At 40.2% G+C, this 23631-nt stretch overlaps 1 protein-coding gene across 2 annotated transcripts in view; it reads right to left on the bottom strand.

The window, feature by feature from the left end:
• Positions 1–23631, bottom strand: part of NRP1 (neuropilin 1) — a 109477-nt gene that overhangs the window by 55127 nt on the left and 30719 nt on the right. For both annotated transcript variants that reach the window (XM_052692899.1, XM_052692900.1), the window contains exons 4-5: positions 8437–8618; positions 3994–4221 (exon numbers count right to left, since the gene is read on the bottom strand). In XM_052692899.1, the coding sequence (XP_052548859.1) occupies positions 3994–4221; positions 8437–8618 (410 nt within the window). The remainder of the gene's footprint in view (positions 1–3993; positions 4222–8436; positions 8619–23631) is intronic.

The raw sequence follows: 23631 nt of genomic DNA, 5'->3' as shown, positions 1-23631 counted from the left end.
GCTTCAAGGAACGCTGCATGATGAATAGGTGCAATTCATCACTTGAGCTAGCCCTCATTTTGAGTGGGCTATTTTTCTTCAAAACCATCAATGGGGTGTTCTCGGCCAAGGCTGACTGAGGTATATTTGTGCCTTGGCCAAAGACATCTTTGGTGTCTAGTTTATCAGTGTGAAATCATCTGTTTCTACTCTGTCATCTAAACTCTTCTGCTCCAACTTTACTCATTTCTGTCTCCCAACCATGATTCTTTTTCTGTATTATATTTGCAAAATGCACCTATAGTTCCCAAATATTCTCTGACAGGACTTTTTTCACTTCAAGCTCTCTTTTAACAAAGATACCAAAGGGTGCCCTTGGCATACAGTTACGTGGAAAGAAAATGCCATGCTCGAGGCATTCCTGAATGCCTACCATTCCCCTCCTGAAACAACAGAACACTTAAACTAGTGCTTACTTCAGACCTGTAAGTGTCCTCAGCGAATTCCTTTTGAAGTCAGTCTAACCACTCATGTGCTCTGAAAGTAAGCACTTGTTTTGCAGAATCAAGTCACAGGTATTCAGCCTCAGCCAGATTCCATCTAGTAGAAGGATAACCAGGGAGGCTGAGGACTACAATCAGCAGAGCATTTCAGAATTAACTTCTTTGTGAATGGTTCCTATGGCTGCTGGAAAATTTTCTGAAGAAGAATTGTTTTCCATCAAAAAAAATTTAACAATGGAGAAGCAAAATATACATGAAAGCATGTTTGATAAATTTTAGTTAAGAGAAATTACAGAATTTCTTGAAAACAGCAAATTCATCTTCTGTTGATTCTTAGTGCTTGTAACCAAACTCTAGAGTGAAAGCACACAACTTACAAGGACTTTTACCTGACTTAGGTACCTAAAGTTTATAATTGAGTTAGTGATTCACAGCTCCCAGAATAGCCAATGAGATAAGCAACTCCAGAGGAGCATTACCCAGATCCTACAGTAGATGTCTGAGACCAGGACCAGAGTGAGGTCCTGTTCTCTGCTTTGAACAGTGGGACTGGCAGTGTCCAGCTCACACACTGACACTTGCTTTTCAGGGAACACCTGCTTTTACAGTGGAGCAGCATGTACAGGGGATGCCCACCTCATTCTCACCTGGATATAGCCATGACAGTTTCCATCAAACTGCTCTTTGTGTTGTGTTAAAAAAAAACCAACATAATCATATCTACAAAACAGAGATGTTCTGCTTGGATCTGGGGAGTTGAACTGAAGGATATACTTTTTTTGAAAAAAAATTTTTTAGAATAAAAGTTTATAGTAAAATGAAAAAAAAGAAATTGAAACTTCTTTCTTGTGCGTTTGTTTCCTCTAAGTCCAGCTGTCTGCCCTATTATTAGAGCTAGACATCCTTCTACTCTGTTTATATAAGAGCAGTGTAATGAGGGCTTTAACCTCTACCACAACAGGGAGTGTGAGCATTAACACATTCAGCAAAGAAAAATAGCTTTCTCCTGCATGTCCATATCAGGAAGTTAAGGTGGTCAGGGAGCACCCTCTGGACCTGTGTTCAGTGGCCAGAGATTGCTCCCAGGAGCAAACCATCCAGAGTGACACAGCTTGCTCTCAGATGGCTCCTCCCTCTGAAGCAGGATAGCTGCATTCAATGTGCCATCCAGACCTGCTGCTTTTCAAACCATGCTTGGGAACTGCTGATGAAAGCGTTGGCTGAAGTGGGTGAAAAACCACGTAAGGGAGTATTATCTAACATTTTTCAGAAATGTACTATTTCCACATGGATATAAATTAGATTTATGTTGACTTCCTTATTACCTGGAGATCTCTTTTTGATACCTGGAAACTTTCAATCTCTGTCTACAGTTTACGGTCAGGTCATCCCAGCAGTTTCCTGTGTCTGCTTTGCTCTTTGCCTGAAATAGTTCTTCTCCCTCCCAAGTACTCATCCTGTGACGTGTGTATCACATGAACAAACACATCCTCTTCATCTTTGTTAAGTTAAACAAGAGAGCCTGACCTCTGGCTGAGGAGCATCCTACACTGCGATGATGTAGCAAATGTTTCCCTACAATGCCACAAGCTACAACAGTATGGATCTAAGGAAATGCTTTTTTCTAGTCTACAAATTCAGCTGAATATTTACAGACATCTAAACAGCCTTACTGGACGTCACGAGCAGTTTGGATTTAGACAGTTTGTGAGGGAATTGGAAGGCAGATAATGCCTGTTCTTAATTGCTCTTCAATATGGCTCAGTCATTTTCTTGAACCAGGAAATTACTTCGCTTTGAAACCCTCTGACACTAACAATAATGCCTCTTTTTTTTTGGCGTTATATTGCACAAATTGATTGACCGGATCATCTTTCCACGTATCACTTGAAATCCAAGCTCTACAGGAATTCAGCTTGAAAGGATTTGGCCTATGTACAAATAAAACTATTATTAAATGTTCCAGACATCATTATTATATTCTACAATGCTGTTTTCCTAACTGAAGCATTAAATACTACTTGCAGTTACTGTCATGGCTCTTTCTTCCCTGTTTATTGGAGAGGATTGAAAAGAGCCATGATAAACCCATTAAGCATAAAACAAAAAGGAAGAACAGATATACATTAAAAAGCCCATACTTATTTACTGCAGCATCAATAAAAACCTTAATTAAAATGATATGGAGGATTTTTTTTTAAGAAAGCAGACAAGTTCAAATGTGTTATTAAAATATGTCCCTAAAGTTACATGTTTTCATTTCAATGAAATATTAATGCAGCATTAGCAGTTTGTAGAAACTGACAGAAAAAATCTATTATTTAGGATGGGTTATCATACCAGTGGAAAACTAAAATATCTGTAATTAGCACCCAACACAAACAATAATCCTCAGTCAATGAATTTTACTAGCAGTTACAAAAGAAAGAATAAAAAAGACAGCTACATGATACTTCTCTTTATCAACCTGCACCGTACATAGAAACAGTGAAAAAGACATCTGAAACAGCTTGACATAGCTGTTTGCACAATCTGTATGGGTGTTTGGACACCCTAAAGGCTAGGCACTCAGTCTGAGCAGCCCCTTTTCATGGAAAAAAGAAAAAAAAGGAGAAGAAAAAATAAGGAAATCACATCACTACTTCGTTCAACCGTCTCAGTGTTAAAAAAGGGTATGAGATCGGGCACGAGGTGAAATGGGGCTGAATGGCTCCTCCGCCTCAGCCAAGATCTAGCTATGCCCTTCTCCAGTTTACACAAGGTTAAGTGTGGTCAACAGATTAGCGGAAAATTACTGAGATGGCAGCGAAGTAAGTTCCAGTAGGGCACCACCACACCCACCCTGGCACGTGTGCCTGGTTAATCAGATTATAAATTAACAAATGAAGAGAAAGAAAGCCTTTGGATTTGTTTGCTGTGCTGGAAGAGAGAATACTGTGAGTGAAGAACCCCATGGTGCCCGATCACTGATGCTACCTGAATGGCCAACTGGGGATTGCCAGTTGACCTGGGTAATGGTTCACCAAGTGTGACTTGGACTGCAGGTTTGCTACATTTACTCTGGCACAAAAATCCTCTGCTTCGGTAGCTGGTCTGAAACCTCATTCCTTCTCCTGTTAAGGTTAAGGGTTAACTCCAATATGTGCAAGTTTTTGGAAATTACTGGATAATCCCAATGTGTTATCTGTGAAAGTCTGGGGATCCATCATAAGGTTTCATATTTGATTTATTTCAGTGTACGAGGTCCATCACATATTCTATCCAAAAATAGAGTTTTTCCCTGAGCCAACTGTTCAAAATTAAACATATTTCATAAAAAAACCATTCACACTGTGATATGCTTTACTGAATGAATTTACAGAGCATTTTCTCCATTTCTCTTCAATTTAACTCATTTCACATAAATCAAACAAGGACCTCTGTACTGTGGCATTTAAAAAAATGAGAATGTGCCTTCTGCAGCCCACTATGGAGTAATGGTTATGTGTATCACAGTCCATTTTTCTCTTACCATCAGGGAATCCGTCCCAGATTTCCAATCGGTCATAGCGACAGAATGCTCCCCCTGGAGTATTTGAATCAGGTTCTAGTTCAAAGCTTTCAAATTCCAGTATAATCTCTGACATCTTTGGTGCAAAGATAATATAAGTGCATTCAAGGCTATTGGGATATTTTTCAGGGAATCCGGGGGACTTTATCATTCCACTTGATGAAGTAAAGTTTCTGGAGCATTCAGGTCCTGCAAGAGAAAGAACAATTCATCTGAGTTAACACTATGTTACTAACAAAGCAGTTAGCTGGAAAACAAATTAGGCTGTATTGTCTCCACAGCAGCAAAGGTGGCTTTTCAATGAAACACCTCATTTTAATTGCTGTATTAATCATTCAGCCAGCTTGTTCATATTACTGATAGTCAGGTTTTTAAAGCGCAACTCACATACACTGTCTGATCTCCAATTTTCAATTTGTATAGAACAATATGAAAACTTGTACAAGCTCTAGAAAAAATTATGACAAATACAAAGTCATGTGGGAACAATGAAAGTGTAAGCTGCAGAAATCTCAACAGAGCCCTAGAGAAATAATTATAGCCCCTTCAAGCTCAAATCTTTAAATCTTATGGCTGACAGGCTTTTATTGGTGAAATAGAATTTTTTACAAAAGATGGTGAGTGAATTCAGTAGAGGGAGTAGTGGTTTCAGATTCCTGGAGCACTGACTCAGTAACTCTGCCAGATGTGACCTATGCCTTCTTGACAAACTAAATGTGAAAGGTAATTCGTACATGTACCAAGGGTGAGTGACTCATTCTGAGTGGTGTTGACACAGGTGCACCAGTAAAATGTTGCTGTTAGTGCAGGCATGACAAACTGTGTGATTACAGGCGGTGTTGCTAGAAGTCACCTAATGTCAATGTTGATATGCTGGCTTTCCCCAGTGTCCCCATCATGGCATAATGTGCTGCCCCTAACACTGCTTTCGGTGGAGGAGGCAGGTAGCAATGGAGGAGCAAGGGTATGAAAGGCCAGGTCATTGGAATTGCCTTTGTGAACACGCGGGACTAAAACCAGAGCCTCTTGTCGACAGATCGTGTTTCTCCCTTGTTTATGTCCTTGGGAATCCTCTCTGTGGATCCCACACCTGCAGGTGTGCTGTGGGTAAGCCTGAGGCTCTGCCCACACATCTTCCCACAGGGTCAGCTCAGGTACCCCTCTCTCTGTCTTTTGACACTTCCAGTTTAATGGAAAGTGATTGATGGGGTTTGGGGCATCTGTGAGAGGCAGCTGACCTGGGGAGTTTGGGGAGGATGGCTCAGATGACATGGAGTAAAGGAAGGATGCAGGCAACACAGTTGAGTTGCAACAGGCCTGTTGCAACTGAGTGTGTGAGAGCTTTTGGTTCGGATGAGGATGCTCAGCTTCCTTAGCGACTGTAGTCAGTAGCCTTAGAGGATTTCTAATGCTTAACACAGATCACTGAGGGAAAACAGTCTGGCTTGTTGCATATATGCATACTCTTATTTCACCACAGAAAATGTTTTCCTTGTGAATGTGCCAAACATATTACCCCCCACAGATTTGGCTACCTCCCAAGTAAATTCAGCAAGCAAGAGAGAGGGCTGAATGAATGTAATCAGTTCAGGTATTTTTGTCCTTCAGCAGACACTGATGGAAAATGCTTGAGCTATCACATAAGTGCTTAGAACATTTCATGGCATATTTTGGAAGATGTAGAAATTAATGCTCACTTAACCTGACCCATTCCAATTTGGGAAATTACATTTTGCCCACAATTAAATCGCACCCATACACATTAGCCAGATATTTCTCTCCTTTCCTCGTCATTCCCTTGTCTCCCTGTCACATATGGGAGGGTTATATTCTGGTTGTTGCTCCTCACTCCCACCAGTAGCTGCTGTTCCAGAATAAAATAGCTTTGGAGTATGCCATTCATGGCATAAAGTGCTCTTTACTCTTCTTGGAATCCAATAAAAGATGCAATACAAAATGTAAGCCAGGATCATTATTGCTTTATTAAATACAGCCAAATCCTGGCTCTGTGAGTGCAGGATCGTCAGGCTCCTTACGCTCACACATGGCATCTCAGTACCAGCTTGTATTATTTTAAACATGTTCAAGCCAATCTGGTGCAAGAAACAAAAACTGTTTTCAGAAGAGCTGCCTTACTAAAATGCACTCCACAGATTTTGACCCTTTATTGACACTGTGAAGAATCTTCAGGAATTAAATTAACACTGAGGATACAAGAAAATCCATGGAGGGGTCTTTGTGGAAAGCTGGAAGAAGAGGCTCTGTGGACACCCAATGGAACAGATACTTCCAAGGCACAGAGATTACATGTGATCCTACTCTCAAACCCATTCTGCATTTGCTATAGTCAGTCTCCTCACAGTTTCCATGGCATGTGGCCCTTTGAGTGCTAGGCTGAGGATTCAGCTTAGGACGCTGGTAGAGCAAGGAAGCTTTTCTTTTCTTTCTTTACTTTCTTCCTTTACTTTCACATTCTATAATGCAGAAGTGCTGGAGTACAGCTAAGCCTCTGGCTCAGCACCACAGGATATTGAGATTGGGATCATTTTAATGCCTCTCCTATCTGGGAAATGGTTAAGCAAGGTTATAAAGGTATGCTAAAGAAGAGCATGGTAGCTTGATGTGTGCATCTGAGCTTCATCTGCAGAACAGGGTAAACTGGTCAGCTTCATTTGGTACAGAAATTAAAATGCAAATTTGGAATAGCATCTGTGCATTAACTCAAAAGTTAAAAAGAGCTGCATTCCCACGGCAACTGTAACATGTGCCCTTTGTGTACAAACAGCATTTTCTAATGCCGTACCTGGTGATAAATTTGCTGCCTTAAAATACCATTTATGTGGAATGAACTAGAGTTAAAGTTGCTCTGGGGGCCACAATTTTGAGTTTCTTGACTTGTGTGTGTGTACAATCACATTCATAATGCCATCTTATCATAGTTAATATGTATCACTGAGAGATGCAAATGACCACACAAGAAAATAAACACAACACTCCTGTCAGAGTTCTGACTCACAACTTCACTGTTAGAAAATAAATAAAAGCTTTTCTTCTTGGAAACATCAATTTGCTAAAATAGATTTTTCACAGACTACTCTTTCACTTGTTCTCTGTGTTTCAGTCTTCATCTTCATGAAAGATGGTAGTGTATATATAAGCATTGAGAAACTTTACGATGTGATTTCAATAACTTAGCTTCCTAAAAACACCAGAATAAACAGAGATATTTTTTTCAGGAAAGCTTGGTGTCACTTGGATGATGAGTTCTTTCAAAATACTTGACCCTGAAGGTCACCAGAAGAATTTCTGAGAGCAAGGAGTGGACTTACAGGCAGGGAAGATGGTGACCAAGAGGTCTGTGGCCCCAATTAGCACTGTGTAGAACAGCACTAGCATGCTACAGAGACCTCACAACTGTGACTCTCTCTTCATTAACAGTATGGCTGCCACGAAGTGTGTGCACTGAATGCAGCTGAAAATCTGGCTCTGTGTTAGGTACATAAAAGGGACTTGAATTGTTCTGAAAATGTAGCAGTAACTGGGAGGGGTCTGTGCTGGAAGTCTGGACCTTGAAGCTGCTTTTGTAAATACGACTCTAAAAACTGATACCAAAGCCAATATTTGTTATCGCTTTGTTCTGAGCTTTTTGTCTTTTTGTACACTATCTACTTTTGGTCTTGTATTCTCCAGGAATGGAGTAATTGAATTATTTATCTCCATCCAGCTATAGGGAAGGTGTATGCCAAACATGATCTCACTGTCCTTCTAGCCGTTGGCTCAGGGAGTTATCAAAGAGGGACTCTTTACTGGTTTGGTTAACCCTAGATTGGTTCTCTGGGCTTTCTTTGCACCCTGTACAGCTATCTGTGCTCCCTGCACAATCATCCAGTAGGACATGTTTCTGAACTGCCTGACCTTCCCCACTCCTTAAGCTCCCAAACATGATTTGTGAAAGGAACAGCAACATCATCTGCTGTCCATGTGCAATTCAGTTCTTTCTGAGCCTACAGCTGTCTCTTGGGAATGCAGAGTGAGCACTAACCAGAGTAAGTCAGGGAGTCAGAAGGTTACAGTGCTGTTAGGGTTGGAACACTGTAAATCATACAGTAATTATTATCACACAAAAGAAGAAAGCTAATGGTTTTAAGAAGGTCCAAACAAACAGCTGATGAAGACTATCAAATTACACCCAGAGGAGTCAATTCTCACATACAGCTGACCCATTGCTTCCATAATACTTTCCACCCATTGCATACATGCCCCACATTGTAATGACAAAGGTAGCACAATCTTCTCTTTCAAACATTTTCTTGTATTCCTCCCACTCCCAAAAAATATGGTGAACTTTTTGATGAAAGTAGAAGTCACAGGTTAGGAGCCGTGTAACAATAAATTGCTTCTCACCTCTTTTGAAAACTTCATAACGGATAGAAAATCCTGCTCCATGTGTTTCGTAGTCGGAAACGAATTTAATAAAAAGATACGGTCCTGAAGACACTAAAGGAGGGGGAGCAATTTTTCCACAGTACTTTCCCCATAAGCGTCCTTCAGCATTATCTCCATCAATCACTTCAACATAATCATACCTGGTAGACAAATGGAAGGAAGAAACTTTTAACTTCCAGGAAAGAAGGAGACCTAATTAATTTAGAAACCATAACACAACATGGATAATCAAGAAAAATGCTAGCTTGCTTGGAAAATGCATTATGCTGAAAGATGTAAGCAAAATGAAATAATTAAAATGGACTACATTATGTCTGTAGACATCATCTGGCAACATGGAACTATTAGGAAGAATGGTGTCCATTATGCTTGCAGACAATGTCAGCTAAAGTAACCAATTAACATAAAAAAAAAAAGGAAATCTCATGAGCACAATTCTGCATTATTAAATTGTGTTCCTTTGTCTATGTAGTGTTGTTATCAATACATAATGCATAGCATTCTTTTCAAACTGTGAATTTCTGTTATGAATTCAGAAATATCTTTTTAGCCGAAGCTCTTCATGAACAATACTTTCATTTCCATATGCTGTCCTCTAAACATATGTCCACAGAATAATAAATAAATCCCAAAGCATTAGATTTTCTTCAAAACTCCATCATGCTGTAGATAGAAAAATCTGCTCTCTTCCCGGATAGCTGGACAAACAATTTTCAGCCAATCTCAAAATCTACACATCTACCACAACACTTGAGTTTTCTCAGATGAACCACCCCTAATTGCAAAACAGCTTTGCATAGGTGTTCGAGCCAAGGAGTGCATACTACAGTATTCTCGCCTGTACAGTGATTGCCAAACAGGCTGGGCTAAACCCTACCCTGCTTACGTGCTAGATTCCCAAGGACTTCATAAAAGAAAGTACAAATATGCAATACAAAAGCAAATGTGTGCCTGGGAGCAGCAGTCATAGCAGGGACCCTGAGCTGTGTCACCAGCAATGCCAGCCTGCGGGGCTGGGTCTCACACTTTGATTGCAGGGGGCTGTGCAGGGCCTGCAGCTTGGTGCACTGAGCCAGCCCACAGCATACAAATGAGCATCCTAGTCAGAGAGGCACGAGCTGCAGGTGCAGAGACAGGTCAGGTTTTAAGTTTTATTAGCAGATGATTTCACTTGGCCCTGGGCAGGAAGGACGTGCAGACACAATCTGAAGAACTGGTTTAATCTTCTCTAAAATGTGGTGGCATTTGGAGGCTGGGTTCTGCTCTGCTCTTTGCCGGGTTGCAGCAAAAGCTTTTGCCCTGTCTGTGCCTCTTTGTGTCTCAGCCACGCTGCCGTTTCACTTCACAGGTTGCTGTTAGCCAGACAATCCCATTTACTTTTCATTATCCTACTACAACTGACATTGAAATGTAGCCATTAATTTGTTTAGACCTTTATTCCGCTGTTGGGTTCACTGAAATGTTCTGAGCATATTAATATACAAGGAAGAGCTAGAACTGACAGGACAGTAAAGTGTGTCTGACATTTTTAAAGAGATCAAAGGAAAAAAAATGTCTTCATGATGACCAATGTCATTTTTAACAACCCTGTTCCAAACCATCCAGGGCACATTACTTATGTTTACATGAAGTCCCATAAGACAACTGCAGAGATGATATCACTAGTTAAAGTGGATGGCTTAAGGCTCCTTAAATTAAAAATGACATTACCTCATCAGTTAAAACCGTGTGCCAGCTTTGGTGTATATCAAGTAGAAAATAAAGCTGACACTGATGGAACCGTAAGCATTAACATATGTGAAATATTGTGTTAACTGCATTTCATTCTGTGGATTTGATTTTTCTAGTAGCTATTGCTCAACTTGCTAGCTTCACTGCCCCAGCTCAAATTGGTGGAAATATAAAGGGGAAATGTTCACTTCTGAATGAATGTTATGGATACTTTAAGTAAGCTGCCTTTTTTTTTTTCTAAATTGGACCTCTTGTTCCTCTTGTTTTCACTGTAATTTCATTATGGTGTATACATTTGAGGATCTGAAAGTTGGGAGAGGAGCTATTAAAGGGCTTCAGAAAGATTTATCTCCTGCCCCCTTTTCTTTTTTTGTTTTTGGTTATGTTACAAATATGCTTAGGAATATAAACACGAAGTCTCTTGGAATGCCTCCATCCCTTGGAAGTACTCAGGGCTGCTCGTTTTCAGACTTATGGAATAACAACTGTAGGGAATTTTTAATGGGGCAACCTTTTTTCATATCCTCAACCGCTCGTTAAAGAGAAAGTGTAGTCTCCCAAAGCCACAGCACTTCCAACACTGATGCAGAGTATTTTCCTTTATTTAGAGAGCAGGTGCTTAAAGCTACTTGTATTTTGCATCATCTGACACTTGCGGGGTTCAGGTATGTTGAACTCTACCCTTTGCTCTTCTCTCTCTGACAGCATTACTTCACTAGTTTCCCTGATGCCGTTCATTGCTCAAGACTCAAAAGTAGACGATTCTTCAAATTCAGAAGAATGTTGCTACTGAATTATTAAATGTTCTGAACAATTTAAACTAAAAATGTTAATCATATTTTACACGCTTTTTTACTATTGTAATTTTAAAAAAGTTTGAATTCAGCATTTATGTTTTTCTACACATAAAGATTAAAAGTCTTCTACAGTCCTAACAAGTCACATACAACTAAAAAGATAATTGACAAATAAGTACCAGTTTTGCTATTATAGGAAGTAATAGCCTGCAAAAAACATTAAGATTACATTCTCACACTCTCTCGTATCTCCTCATCTGTACAAATAGCCTGCCCACACCTTTCTACTGTCCCTTATAGCAATAGAACTGTAATTTACAGTGCTGGCTGCTGTGCAGTTCTAAGTTACACAATTTGTCTGCTAAAAGGCTGTCTTTTAATGGATTTTGCAAGTTATAGGTCTTAGTGCCCTGCTGAAGACTGGAAGATTTCTCAGATTTTTTTCAGTTCCTCTGAAAAATGACAGAAAGGAATGAAGTTGAGTTGTGAGACAATAGGTATGAAATAAGATTTGAAAATGGGAAGCTGTAGAGATCAGCCTCACAGCCTTCGTGTTCTGGGGATCCTGCCCTGCATTTGGCAATAAACAGATAGGTTTGGATTCTCCCACACTGGCAGCAACATCTGAAAGCTGGGCTGCAGTAACTGAGTATTTATGGATTTTTTTCATAGGGAAATTAACTTACTCTGGGTTTTACTAGTTTATACTTGGAAACCAAAGTCCTGCTGTCACTTCTGCACTTTTCAAAATCGTACTGGAGACCGCAGCGTATTGCAAAAACTGTTCTTGTAAATGGGGGAAAGTACAGTCACAACTTGAAAGAAAGCTCAGGAAGCAGCTTGCATCTTCCTCTGGACTTGGTAGCAGTCCCATAAGTTTGTCAGGAGAAGATGCTGTGCCAGGGATGCAGTTGGCACGCTGGCATCCCTGCGAGGAGACTGAATGTGTCACCTTCGCAGTGCCCAGACAGCCTTGGCGTGCAGCCCAGAGAACTGAGTTTGCAAATTTGGATTTCCCACTTGGCAATTCTTCGCTCAGTTACTGCTGCCAATGGTGTGGCAAATATTTCTCGTAATGTTATAGTCCTCTAGGGTTTATGGCATGGAGACGTAAATAAAAACACAGAGCTAACCATTGCTCCAAGTTTCAGGTGAAAGACCATTGCATGAGTTCATGCATGAAACCAGGAAAGATACGCCTGTGCTGGTGGATTCAGCAGGTATGCTCATGGAGCTACTGTGTCAAGAGGTAATAAGCATTCCCTTCTTGCTGGCTCCCTCCGGATATCCCATTTGTGTTCACTCTGCCCTGTAACAGCGCTCCTGGTGGTGTGTGGAGTGTTCTCCTGATGGGAGCCTGCTGGATTGCAGGACCCTAGTGCTGCCCTGCTCCTCCCAACCAGTGCCTGAGCACGTGCACACTGATGGGTCCCAGTTTTATGGTACCATAACAGGATATCTTGGATGATGAAGGAATCTAGAATTCCTCTGCAAGTTCTGGAAGGAATTGCTTTAAGAGTTGGTTTTTTTGTTTTGTTTTGTTTTGTTTTTTTTTCCCCAGCAAGTGTAAGTTATAGGTTTTAGGAAAAGGCCAAGCCATGCCTATAAAAATGAGCACTGGGCAGTGAAAAAACATAAACAGCTGTAGAATACAGATTTTGGTGGATGTTTCATTTCCAGTTTCTGGTAGGTGATAACAGAGCTCTCATCTGTTTTCAGCTCTGAACAGGCTGGTGACCCGAGATACACAACCACTCACTGTGCTGCAGAAGAGAAGGTGGGGTGCTGGGAAGCCTTGCAGTGCTGCAGACAGCCACCCTGACACACTGTGCTCAGATTCTGCACATTATTAGAGTAGCAAAATTTCATGCATTTTGCCTGGAAATAATTCCTTCTGAAGACACACGCAGAACTCAGCTGAAATCTAAATGTCTGCCATGTTACTTATGAAACAATCAGTGAACCATATACAACTCTAATTTACATCAAAATACACCATGTTTTTTTCTGCAGCCTACTATGATATGCACCTATAGGCTGGTTATGAGTATTTTGGTTATTCACCTGTTAGAATGAAAAGACCTTCCAGCTCTCTATTGCTTTTCTTTCTCTGGTCCCCCTTTCCCCAAACTGCTAAATCTCTCCCTGATGGGAATTATTCACCCTGGCTAGACTACCTTTGCTTATGAGAATTTTTACTCTTTTGTCTTTATAACATTTTTTTTTTCCTCGCAAGTCTCTACTCTAGCCAAGCAGAAGGCATTGCAAAAGGAAAGCTAAACCACTACTTTGAGTTATTCCGCACTGTGGATATGTGTCCCATTAGTGACTGAAGGTTAGCAGTGTGGGATTTACTGTAGTGCCTGCAACACAAGGCAGTCTGTATCCCAGAGCTAAGAACTCCAGAACAGCAGGCACTCCAGGGATACCAAACTTAATCCCGCTTTATTAGCGACAAGAAAAAGAAGCACACGCTGTTACAAATAAAAAATTAGGTGCAGCCCCAAAGAGACTGTATTTCTGCCCAGAACCACAGTGTCTGTCAGGCTGCTCTGCATCAGAACTTCTGCATAGCTCTATGGTAGTGAGGTTGAGATGGCAGTGAGCACCTCTGGCAGGAGTCTTTTAAGCTGGTCTTGGTTGTGCAGGATGCATGGTGTGGATGAAACACAGTGAGGGAGGTGGTATACCATCTGAATCCTTCTGCTCTCTGAAAGGCCTGGGTATTTAAATAAGCAATTTGCAATCAGTTGGAGATTTGTAAGTTACTGAAGTGCCCATCAGTTTAGGAGGCTTTTGTTCCAGTTGGTCTTTTGTGAGTTAGTGTTTTTATGTCCTTCACCCAGGGCCAAAATTCACTGAAGTTACTCATACAAAGATCCTGTCAACCTAAGAGGTTTCTGGGAATAAGGCCATTGGGATTTGGCCACTGTTCAATAATTTACTAATGCCATTAAGTGACAGTGGGTCTCCATTAAGAATGAACCAGTGAGGGTCTATTTTAGTGCATGACAGTGCTGTAGTAAAAAAGAAAATAGATGTGACAAAGACATGGACAAAGATCTACAGTTGCCCACTACAACAGTTTGATTGAGACTGTTAGCAACAGTTTTGTTATTATGCTGTTTTCTGGCATCATCGAGTACTTTAAAATTTCACCTTCCATGTTAAAATCAAGCTTTTAATTCTCTGCAGAGCAGAGCAATCTGATACACAACATACCTTAACCAATAAAAATTGAAAACCCAGAAGTAATAAAAATAATCATTACTATTTTAAAATCTGATTATCCTTCGTCTTATCACATGCTTCTGGCTGTTTGGCTCGTGCATTTTGAATAACCAGGACTGGCGGAATTGAAGATACAAACCAAATAAGCAAGATTACATCTGCACTTTATCTGTACTGCTCCACTGAGAACAGCAGATAGATCTTCAGCTGCTGCAAATGAGATTAGCCCCTTTATGTCAGTAGATCTAAGCCAGTTTACACTGATGCATGGCTGAAGAGCACAAGTGGTGACAGAATTTTTTTCCTTTTATTTATTTACTTCTATTTACATCAAATAAATTTGGAAAATTCTTCAACATAAGTGTGAACATCAGTATTCACTCCAGGAGTGAATGTAACAACATCATGCAGAATGGGAGGCTGCACACCAGCTCTGATCATTTTAGTGTTGCAGAGTCCTAGGGGAAGTAAGAACAGAATTCATCTGCTAAAGTCTTCAGCATATCTATCTGCAAAAAGCATTTTACCAGTGAAAATAGTTGATCTTGAAGTTAAAGCTTACTCCACCAATTTCATTGCTTGCCACACATTGTAATAAATTATAATATAATAATCCCGGTATATAAAAATGAAGACCTCTTCTGGGAAGAAAAATTCAATTTTAAACCTCTTCAGTGGGGAACTTCAGTCCATAACTTTCTGGCATAGAAAAATGCTATCTTTTCATGGAAAAAGATTTCTGTCTGTCAAATGAGACAAATTTACAAATCCATGACTTTCACTTAAGTAGCGGAAAAAGAAACACTTAGCAGTTGAAAGGCATCAGAGACGATGGAGCTTTCTAATGTCAAACTGGTGAAGGTTAGTATTTATAGGAAATTCACATGCGTCTAATTACTCCAAATTCAGTTCCCAAGTAAAATATGCCATCTGGAAGATATTAGAATCATTTACAACTTGTTCACCTCCCTATTTCACTGCAAAATCTTACCTCTTGCCAACTTTCCAGTCTTCTTCACAAAATAAAATGCAGCCTAAGTTTTACTGGTTCTTTCATAGCTACTTTATCTATTTAAGGGTTTAAGAAACTGGAAAAAAAATCTTTTTTTTTTTTTTTTTTTTTTTTTTTTTTTAAGGAATTTTCTTATCGCTGGCTATGCTTAAGTTTTATACTCTTTCATATGGACATTACAGATATGTCTTGGCTTAGTTTTGTATAAAGCCACAAAATTAGATTTGTAAAGATATTATAGATGATAAGGAGAGAAAAAAAGGAGGACCAATCAGTCATCTTGCATTAAAGTAGGCTCATGAAAGCCAAAAAAATAATTTCCCAAACTCAATTACACAGTTTTGTTTTTGTTTTTATGACCTCCCAAGGGACTCCCATCCATCAGAACGCTTCTTGTTAGTTGAGGAACTTCACCCAAGTATGCCAATCTGTTTATACGTAAAGCTTTGCAGCATTCCTCTGAGGTAAAGTTGTCATTCTCATTTTACATATGTGGAGACAGAAGAGAGAGACAGAGTGCCAACAACTTTCCAGAAATTTTGCAAACAGCAAGGAACAAAGCCTAAATAGTCAGATACTGTGTTTCAAATACAAGAACTCAGTCTAGCTCCTCCTGAAATAATGGAAAGATTTCTAACGGCTTCTGTGGTTTTTTGAACAAGGCTTCCTAAAAGAGACTCAAAACCTAGAAGTTTTCTTAAACAACAGAACTGGAAGAAGGGACTGCACAGTCTTACATGGTTAAAAATTAAACACATTTCTATGTTTTTGTAGACTAAATTACATACATACAGAGACTCGTGCATATACATACACACACACATGTAGGGAGCCTAGCACTATCTGTACATTTCTGTATCCATTAAGCACTGTTTTCATGTGCCTAACTGGTTTAGTGGCTTGTGGTTGGATGAGTGTTGTTAGCACGTACTGCTGAGTTCACCAAAAAGCCTACTTAACTGCTATGTAATGGAAGCCTCAGGTTTGGTTCCTTGATTACCTGAAGAACAGAAAAGGTCTGACTCAAACTGAGATCAGACTCTTCTATCATTTCTTTCTCTTTCCATGAAAATAGGAAAGGAATGCTTTAAAGGCATGGCAACCTTATAGTACTTCATTTGGGAGTTCTGAACCACTGATTAATTTGTAATTATCCCTTTGGGATCTATGTGGTATATTAATCATAACCTATGGAACTCGACTTCTAAAAGTATTAGGTACATGTTAGCTTCTCACAGAAACTGTGAAAGTTCAGAACATAAAATAACTTTCAAGCTTTTGAAATTCTCAAATATTTGTCCCTTGTGGGCAGTCTGAAACCTCTCTGAGCAACAGCCGTAATTAATGAAACTAAAAGAGGCTAAAGGAGAGAGGAAATTGCAGACATACGTATCAGCATTAGGACACAAGTTACAGCAATTTTCCTCCATGGCAACCATGTCCTGAAGCTCTGTAAATGCAGCAAAATGATAGGTATTTATTCATTTATTTTCAGCTAGGAACTATATTAAGAGAGCATTAAGGATGCTCTCTTAATATAGTTAGACACTTGGAACTCAGCATTTCTCAACATTTTTCCCTTTTTTATACTTTCTATGCCACTTTCCCTTTGGGCCAACGATTGGCCAAGTGAAAAATCCACTGCTTGGTTAGTGTCTACACATAGTTGGTATTGATATAAATGATTTCTCTGGGTCTTTCTTGCCTGGAAGCGTGACACATGTAAACGAATGCATTGATTTTTGGAGGAGCTACAACTAAAACCTATATATAGTCCCACAACTAGAGAGTAAGGCATACTTACAGAAAAGAGGAATTATTGGAGGACATACAACTTAACTGCCAAAGTTTTGACCTGCCAGTGTTTAACCATGTACATGTATTAAAATTTCCCTCCCTTTTTTGTGGCGGGTCAGAGATGGGTGTTGGTGGTTTGAAGGTGAACATGGATTCTCTTAATCTACTGTAAAAAAACCAAAACATTACAATTCGATAAAGTAAAGTTTATGAGGGTGGATAGTGATAGGACAAGGGGGAATGGTTTTAAACTGACACACAAGAGATTTAGATTAGATATTAGGAGGAAGTTTTTCACACAGAGGGTGGTGATGCACTGGAACAGGTTGCCCAAGGAGGTTGTGGATGCCCCATCCCTGGAGGCATTCAAGGCCAGGCTGGATGTGGCTCTGGGCAGCCTGGTCTGGTGGCTGGTAACCCTGCACACAGCAGGGAGGTTGAAACTAGATGATCATTGTGGTCCTTTTCAACCCAGGCCATTCTATGGTTCTGTGATGATTCTGTGAAAGTAGCTCATAACTCTCAAAGATTTTCTGGCTTGAAAATGAAGTCCTAGGTGTGTGAATGTAGAGATTTACTAGCTAAATACTGGTATAATGCTGAGAAGACCTTTGACAGCCTCTTGTAATAGAGAAAAAAAGTACCTCTCCTTACGTCTTTCCTGTAACACAAACTTGGAAAGACAAAGCATTTGGCCGTAGCACCTAGAAGTGCTATCAACAGGAGGCACACTAAGCTGAGTAAGAAGCATTTCCAGTTCAGAGATCAGCCCACTTACAGAGTTTGCATGCTTCCTGGCTGGCTGTTATCTCAGCACAAAATCATCTGGTTGTGTACATTGCCACTTTAACAAACAACCCTTAAGCAGCATGAGTAATTCGTGTAGACGGCAACTTTAAAGCAGCCATGGCTTTGGGAAGTCTAAATGACATTTCAACATTTCACAAGAGCAGTGCAAAGAACATTTACTCATGGAGGCTGCTTTCAAATCTCAGCTTTCTGATCTTTGTAAGTGTGGCTGAAGATCTGTCTGAAAAAATGAAAACATTTCTTGCTCTTTTTCTCTTTTTTTCAGTGCAAATGCTTGCATGTGTGTGCCTATCTTCTGTGTTTTTATATTCCTTGTTCTAAAAAAGACCCGAATCATATCCTAGATCTCTCTTTTAAAATTCATTCTCAAGCAGAGGAGCAGCCTGGGAAACTTTCAGCCCAGAAGATAGGCATTTCGAAACAACTCAACCAAATGAGGACAGGGAAGCAAGTGGAAACTTCTGCAAAATGACTACCAATAGTTTTCCACTACTGTCTACCAATTATTTTCCACTCCTTTGTGGAAAATAGCTTTGGTATTCACATTGTGAATAAAACTGCAGTTGATAAATGAGTGTATTTCCCTGTTGGTATAGCTGGGTTTTGTACAGATGAGTTTGTCTATGTAGCATGTTAGGAGGGGTCTCCTCTTAAGTTTCTACTGTCTGCATTAAGTCTGCATTAAGAAATTCAACAGCAACCTTAGCATCATTTTCTTCGAAAGTACGTAGCTAATTAACATTACTCCTAAGCTCAGTTTAGAACAGTTATAGTACTTTTTTTTTTTTTTTGTAATAGTGCCCACAGTTAAACTGCACCAATTTGAAAGATCACTATATAATTTTTGTCCCACTGAGCGATTTTATTACCATTTTATTGTGTTTGTAATCAAACTAAAAAGTACAAATAACTTCAGTGAATACATTATATTATGATATTATACATTATATTATGATAAAATATATAATATATGTTTAAAGCTGCTAAGTTTGAAGTTAGTTCCTTTGTGTCCTGTATCGCAGAGAATGTCAGAGTTTCTATGAGTTTTGTGACCTTATGATTTATTTGGGTGTTGGGAAATAACTATGTGTTCAGAAAGGAGGAAAACAGTGGCCAATAAACATTCCCAGTAGCCTATAAACAGGAACATCTTGTTAGCTGAGGTCAGCCGTATGACCCAGCATCCAGTGAAACCGCATTGTTACGGCTGGCACGTGGGGCACATAGGCCGTGCAAAAGAAACCCACCCCAGTGATCCATCTCTCATAAAAATGTGTTTCTCAGAGAGGCATGTGACTTTCAGAAAGGAAAATGTGCACAGAAGATCAGCATCATTCCCGGTGCAAATTTAGAGTCTAGTGGAGATATTTTAGGGGTGCATCATCATAAGCTGTTTTAAAACTAAATCAAAAGCCTGACAGTAGTTTTTGAAAGAAAACTTGCATAACTTTTTTCTGGCACTGGATACTTATCTGAGAAGGCAAGCAGGGTAATGAACACACATACAACCCAAGCACATACACAGCTCGTGGGTTTCAATAATTGGCACCACACTGCATAAATGCATCTGCTCAGTTCCTAGTGGGAGCCACGGATATGTCAGGGCACTGTTCATTAGATGGGATGGAGTTTGTCTTTCCACTTGCTTTTCCTCTGCTCATCAGAGCAATTTTTTGAGATACGCTCTTTTAAGCTTGCTGAGCATTTGAGCCTATACTCAATCATTATACACACATACACTCTATACACAAAAACTAAATCAGGACTAATGCAATCGCATAGGAATTGCTGCTTTTGAGATCTACAGAAATGTTTCCACAGAACCACTCTCCCTCATTTTTGTTCTTGCTGTTTCTACAGCTGTGATCCAGAAAAGAACAGTTTTTTGGAGATGGCTGTTAGTGGGCCTAAGCAAGCATGGGATAAGGATGTAGATTTGCCTTCTTCATCTCATGGGTCAGACTTCTGTCCTTGCTTTCTACTCAGGGAAACAGGCAGTGTGACATGGAGCTGTAATAACGCATTATCTCAAATAGCAAGGGAGGCTTGCAGTAACCCAGTGAATTAGAAACATAGAAGGTGTTGCAGCTTCATACCTTTTGTTAGCCATAAGAGAATGGTGCTCTAAGTCTTCATTAATCAATTACAATAAATAAGCCTTGAAAGGCAATAAACTATTACATGGCTGATGAAAACACCTACTCTGCAATTAAATGGATAAAATCCTGATTTGATAGCTTTTGTTTAATTTACACTTCCAGTCAGGTATCTATTAACACATTTAGCTTTGTTTGTCTATTTAGCAGTGATAAGCATACAAGAGCAATCTCTGAAAGGCTGTGTGGTATTAAGCATTGATTCTTTCCTCTCCTTCACTCACAGCAAGCAGCACACTAACCCAGACAGACAAGCCGTGAAATGTATTTTGGCCAGATTCTCCTGTACGTGCAGAGAATCTGAGCCAGATAAGCCATGCTTTCCTCTGCAGCTTAATAATGCAAAAGACATGTTTTCACACACTGGGGAGAAAAAGATTTGTTTGCCTTATGCATTCTTTAAGGTATAAATTGCCCAAAACAGTAGTAGGAAGTCTGGGAAGGAAATGAGATAATGCCACATCCCTTTCCTCACCCTAAGCCCCCCATGCTGGCTGGAGGGGATGCCTGGCTGGACCTGGAGCTCAGCATCAGCAAAGCCTCCACCCACTCCAAGCCAAGCTGTCCGTCCACACTCCCCTTTAAAATTTTACAACCCAAACTAACTGCATTTTGTTACATTGTAAACATTTTCAAGATACAGGATCCTGCTTTTCATTAGGGGGGAATGGTAATAACCCCCCTCTCTTCCCTGAAACAGGCAGAAAACCCCTTTACCAAATTAAACATATGCATTCTTTGTTAGCTTTAATCTGAGCTGGGTCTTATGTTCATGGTAAAGCCAGTCCATCTTGCTCTCCCAGAACAAAGGGATGTCAAGAGAACACTACTGAGGCAAAATTCTGCCTGACTCAGAGTAACAACACATGTTAATATGAACAGATTCCTGAAACAGCTCCAACGAGTGGAATTTCCACGTATTTGGCATACAACATCCCATATTTCAGCTTTTTCTCGTTTACGACTCATTTCTCCTAAAAGTGATACCACGAAGCATCCTCCCTCTTGCACGATTGCCATATGTCTGGTTTAGGAGCCATACCAGCCAGGCAACTTTGAGAAGTATTTCATACCTGTGGCTCTTACCCCCATGAACACTCCACGTGGCAGTTCACCAAAATCAGAGCTAGCAAAGGGATAAGAGAGGAACTGATGAAGGATTGTCTCCTTTATCCCACAGGCATAAGGATCAGGAATGAGCCTCATGCCAGTAACAAAAGGATATATCAGCTGGAAAAAATCTGAGTAAGGCTTCTATGCAGAATTATGCTCTGGGAAAATCACAGTATTTCTCATTAATGCTGCTGCTCAGAACAGTGATAACCTCTACCAAAATTTGCTTTTCTAGCACTTGGAGATGTGATTACAGCACAGGGACACATGTCTGAGCTATTTTTATTTAACTGGCTGAGGTACTAACAGTGCTATAGATTCTGTTCAGTGCTGCATGTTCCCATCAGGGACCATAAAACCTATGGCACTTCAGCATTGCCACTAACAGGATTGAGTTTTGGCACCATTATGGATGCTGTAATCACGTCTTCAACTGCAGTATGGATACAGATGTCCAACATAAGGCGGGTTGGAAACTGGGAGTCATAGAATTATAGAATCATTAAGATTGGAAAAGGCCACTTAGATCAGCTTGCCCAACTGTCAACCCATCACTACCATACCACTAACCCTTATACTTTGATGCCATAACCAGCTGCCAGTCTGGCCTTCAATATAAGGGGGGTTGGGTCACTCAGGGAGAAGGGATAGAGCAGGCAGAGCAATGGATGGGTAAAGGCCAAAGCCACAGGTGCTGCTCCTGTGGCATCACTATTCTGCACAGTCAGGTACAGGTAACTTTACTGTTATCTGTTTACTGCCTCAGTTTCCCAGTCTGGAAAATCAGACAATGATATTTCCCTGACAGCATTTGAAAGCATGAGAAGAAATTAGATGGCTACAACTGTGACTCTGTCATTAACTCTGTGATTTAATATGTCTTTTGTAAACAGCTGAATGCAGTTGACAGCACAGCATTCTTGCTCCTAATCCTTTTCAGCTATGATTTAAAAGATTACCTTTGCAAACATAAACAGGAAGGACAAAGGGACTTGTAATACTATCTACTTTTTGTGAGCCTCTGTTTCATAATGTTGGTGATGAAATATGGCACTGTGTGACTCTTGCCAGTTCATCATGCCTCATTCTCATAAGCACATTATAAGAAGCAATAACATTTCATTATAGCCCAGAAATACTTGTGGATATGGTCTTGTCTAGATGTGCAGACATTTACACAATTAATACCCAAAAGCATGTACAAGTGTTCTGCGTAAATCCCTAGGTGCGGAAGGAGGCAGCCATTTGTCTCTAAGCTCCTTAGAAAGGGTACTTACAAGATGCCTGGAGAACAAAGGATTTGGGGGAGAATCTGCTTTTTAAGCAGAAAATGACTGTCTGACTTGTAAGACAACAAGAATCATCCCGAAATTATGCTGTGCTGAGCGTCCTGCTGCTATGCAGAACTAGATCTCTGAGGATAAGCTCTGGTTTCCTGCACATTTCTCTCTTGACTAAACAAATCAGAGAATAAATTTAAGGGGTTTTTTCTCTGAAGAAGGGTAAGTCCTGTGCCTGGGTTCAGGTGGGAAAGGCTGGATGCCTTTCCACAGACTTTCTAAGCAAGAGATGAAGGTAACTACACTTCACTCAGAAAAACAAATGGGAAACACAGAGATGTGTGATTCTTTCACTATCCTGGCAGTACTTTCTTTTCAGAGCTCAGCTGATTAAGCCTTCTCGCTCTTCGATAATCAGCATACAATCCAGTAATTGTGCTGTGGGTGGAGCTTTACCAAATAAAGTTATTGCAAAAACCATCTTGTTGCTGGAAAGCCTTTGCCAAATTGTATACAGGGTAGATTACATACACACCACGAAGTTGTCAAAACATTGTGATTTGATTAATGAGGCTGTTAATTTTCAGACTTGTCTCCCATACAGATCCCGAGGCTCTTCAGTCACATCAAGGCTTCGGAGGTTAACAGCACTCCCTGCCAGCCCTAGTGTGAGTCTGTCGCATTACAAATGGCTCTACCTCTGTTTGCCATACAGGAACGCTTTTAGCTACCTGGGACAACACGAGAGAAAGCAGGGACCATTAGCAACGCGCTTCTCTACCATATGTCATGCTGAGACGTCTGTCATACAGTCTGACTGCTGCCATACAGTCTGACTGCTGCCCTTTACACCCAGAGCTTAAGCTTGCTTGTCTCTAGCACACGTTTTGTCTCCTGGTGCTTTTAATCCCTGAGGATGTGAGTCCAACTCGCTTCAGCTTCACAGTCCCCTGCCCATACCTTAAGCCAACACAGCTTGTGAGAAGAAACCCAGAGAACTGCTACAAGGTAAATGAAAATGATTTCATATGAACTGAATCCTAAAAATAGCTTGTACTGATTTCCTAAATCTGTTTTTCTGAGTCAGAGTCCCAAGAGCACTAATATAAATAAGAAAGAATGTTGCAGAGGTCTTCTTTGCTCTCATTTCAGCCGTCTTTTCATATGCACAGACACAGAGACATGCAAACCCATAACTAGGGGGTATGAAGAAACCTCTTTAAAAA

Source organism: Tympanuchus pallidicinctus, unplaced genomic scaffold (assembly GCF_026119805.1).
Source record: "Tympanuchus pallidicinctus isolate F22 unplaced genomic scaffold, pur_lepc_1.0 scaffold3, whole genome shotgun sequence".
In the NCBI taxonomy this organism is placed as follows: domain Eukaryota; kingdom Metazoa; phylum Chordata; class Aves; order Galliformes; family Phasianidae; genus Tympanuchus; species Tympanuchus pallidicinctus.
Note: the sequence above shows the minus strand (reverse complement) of the source record. Positions and strands in the feature narration are given on the sequence as shown.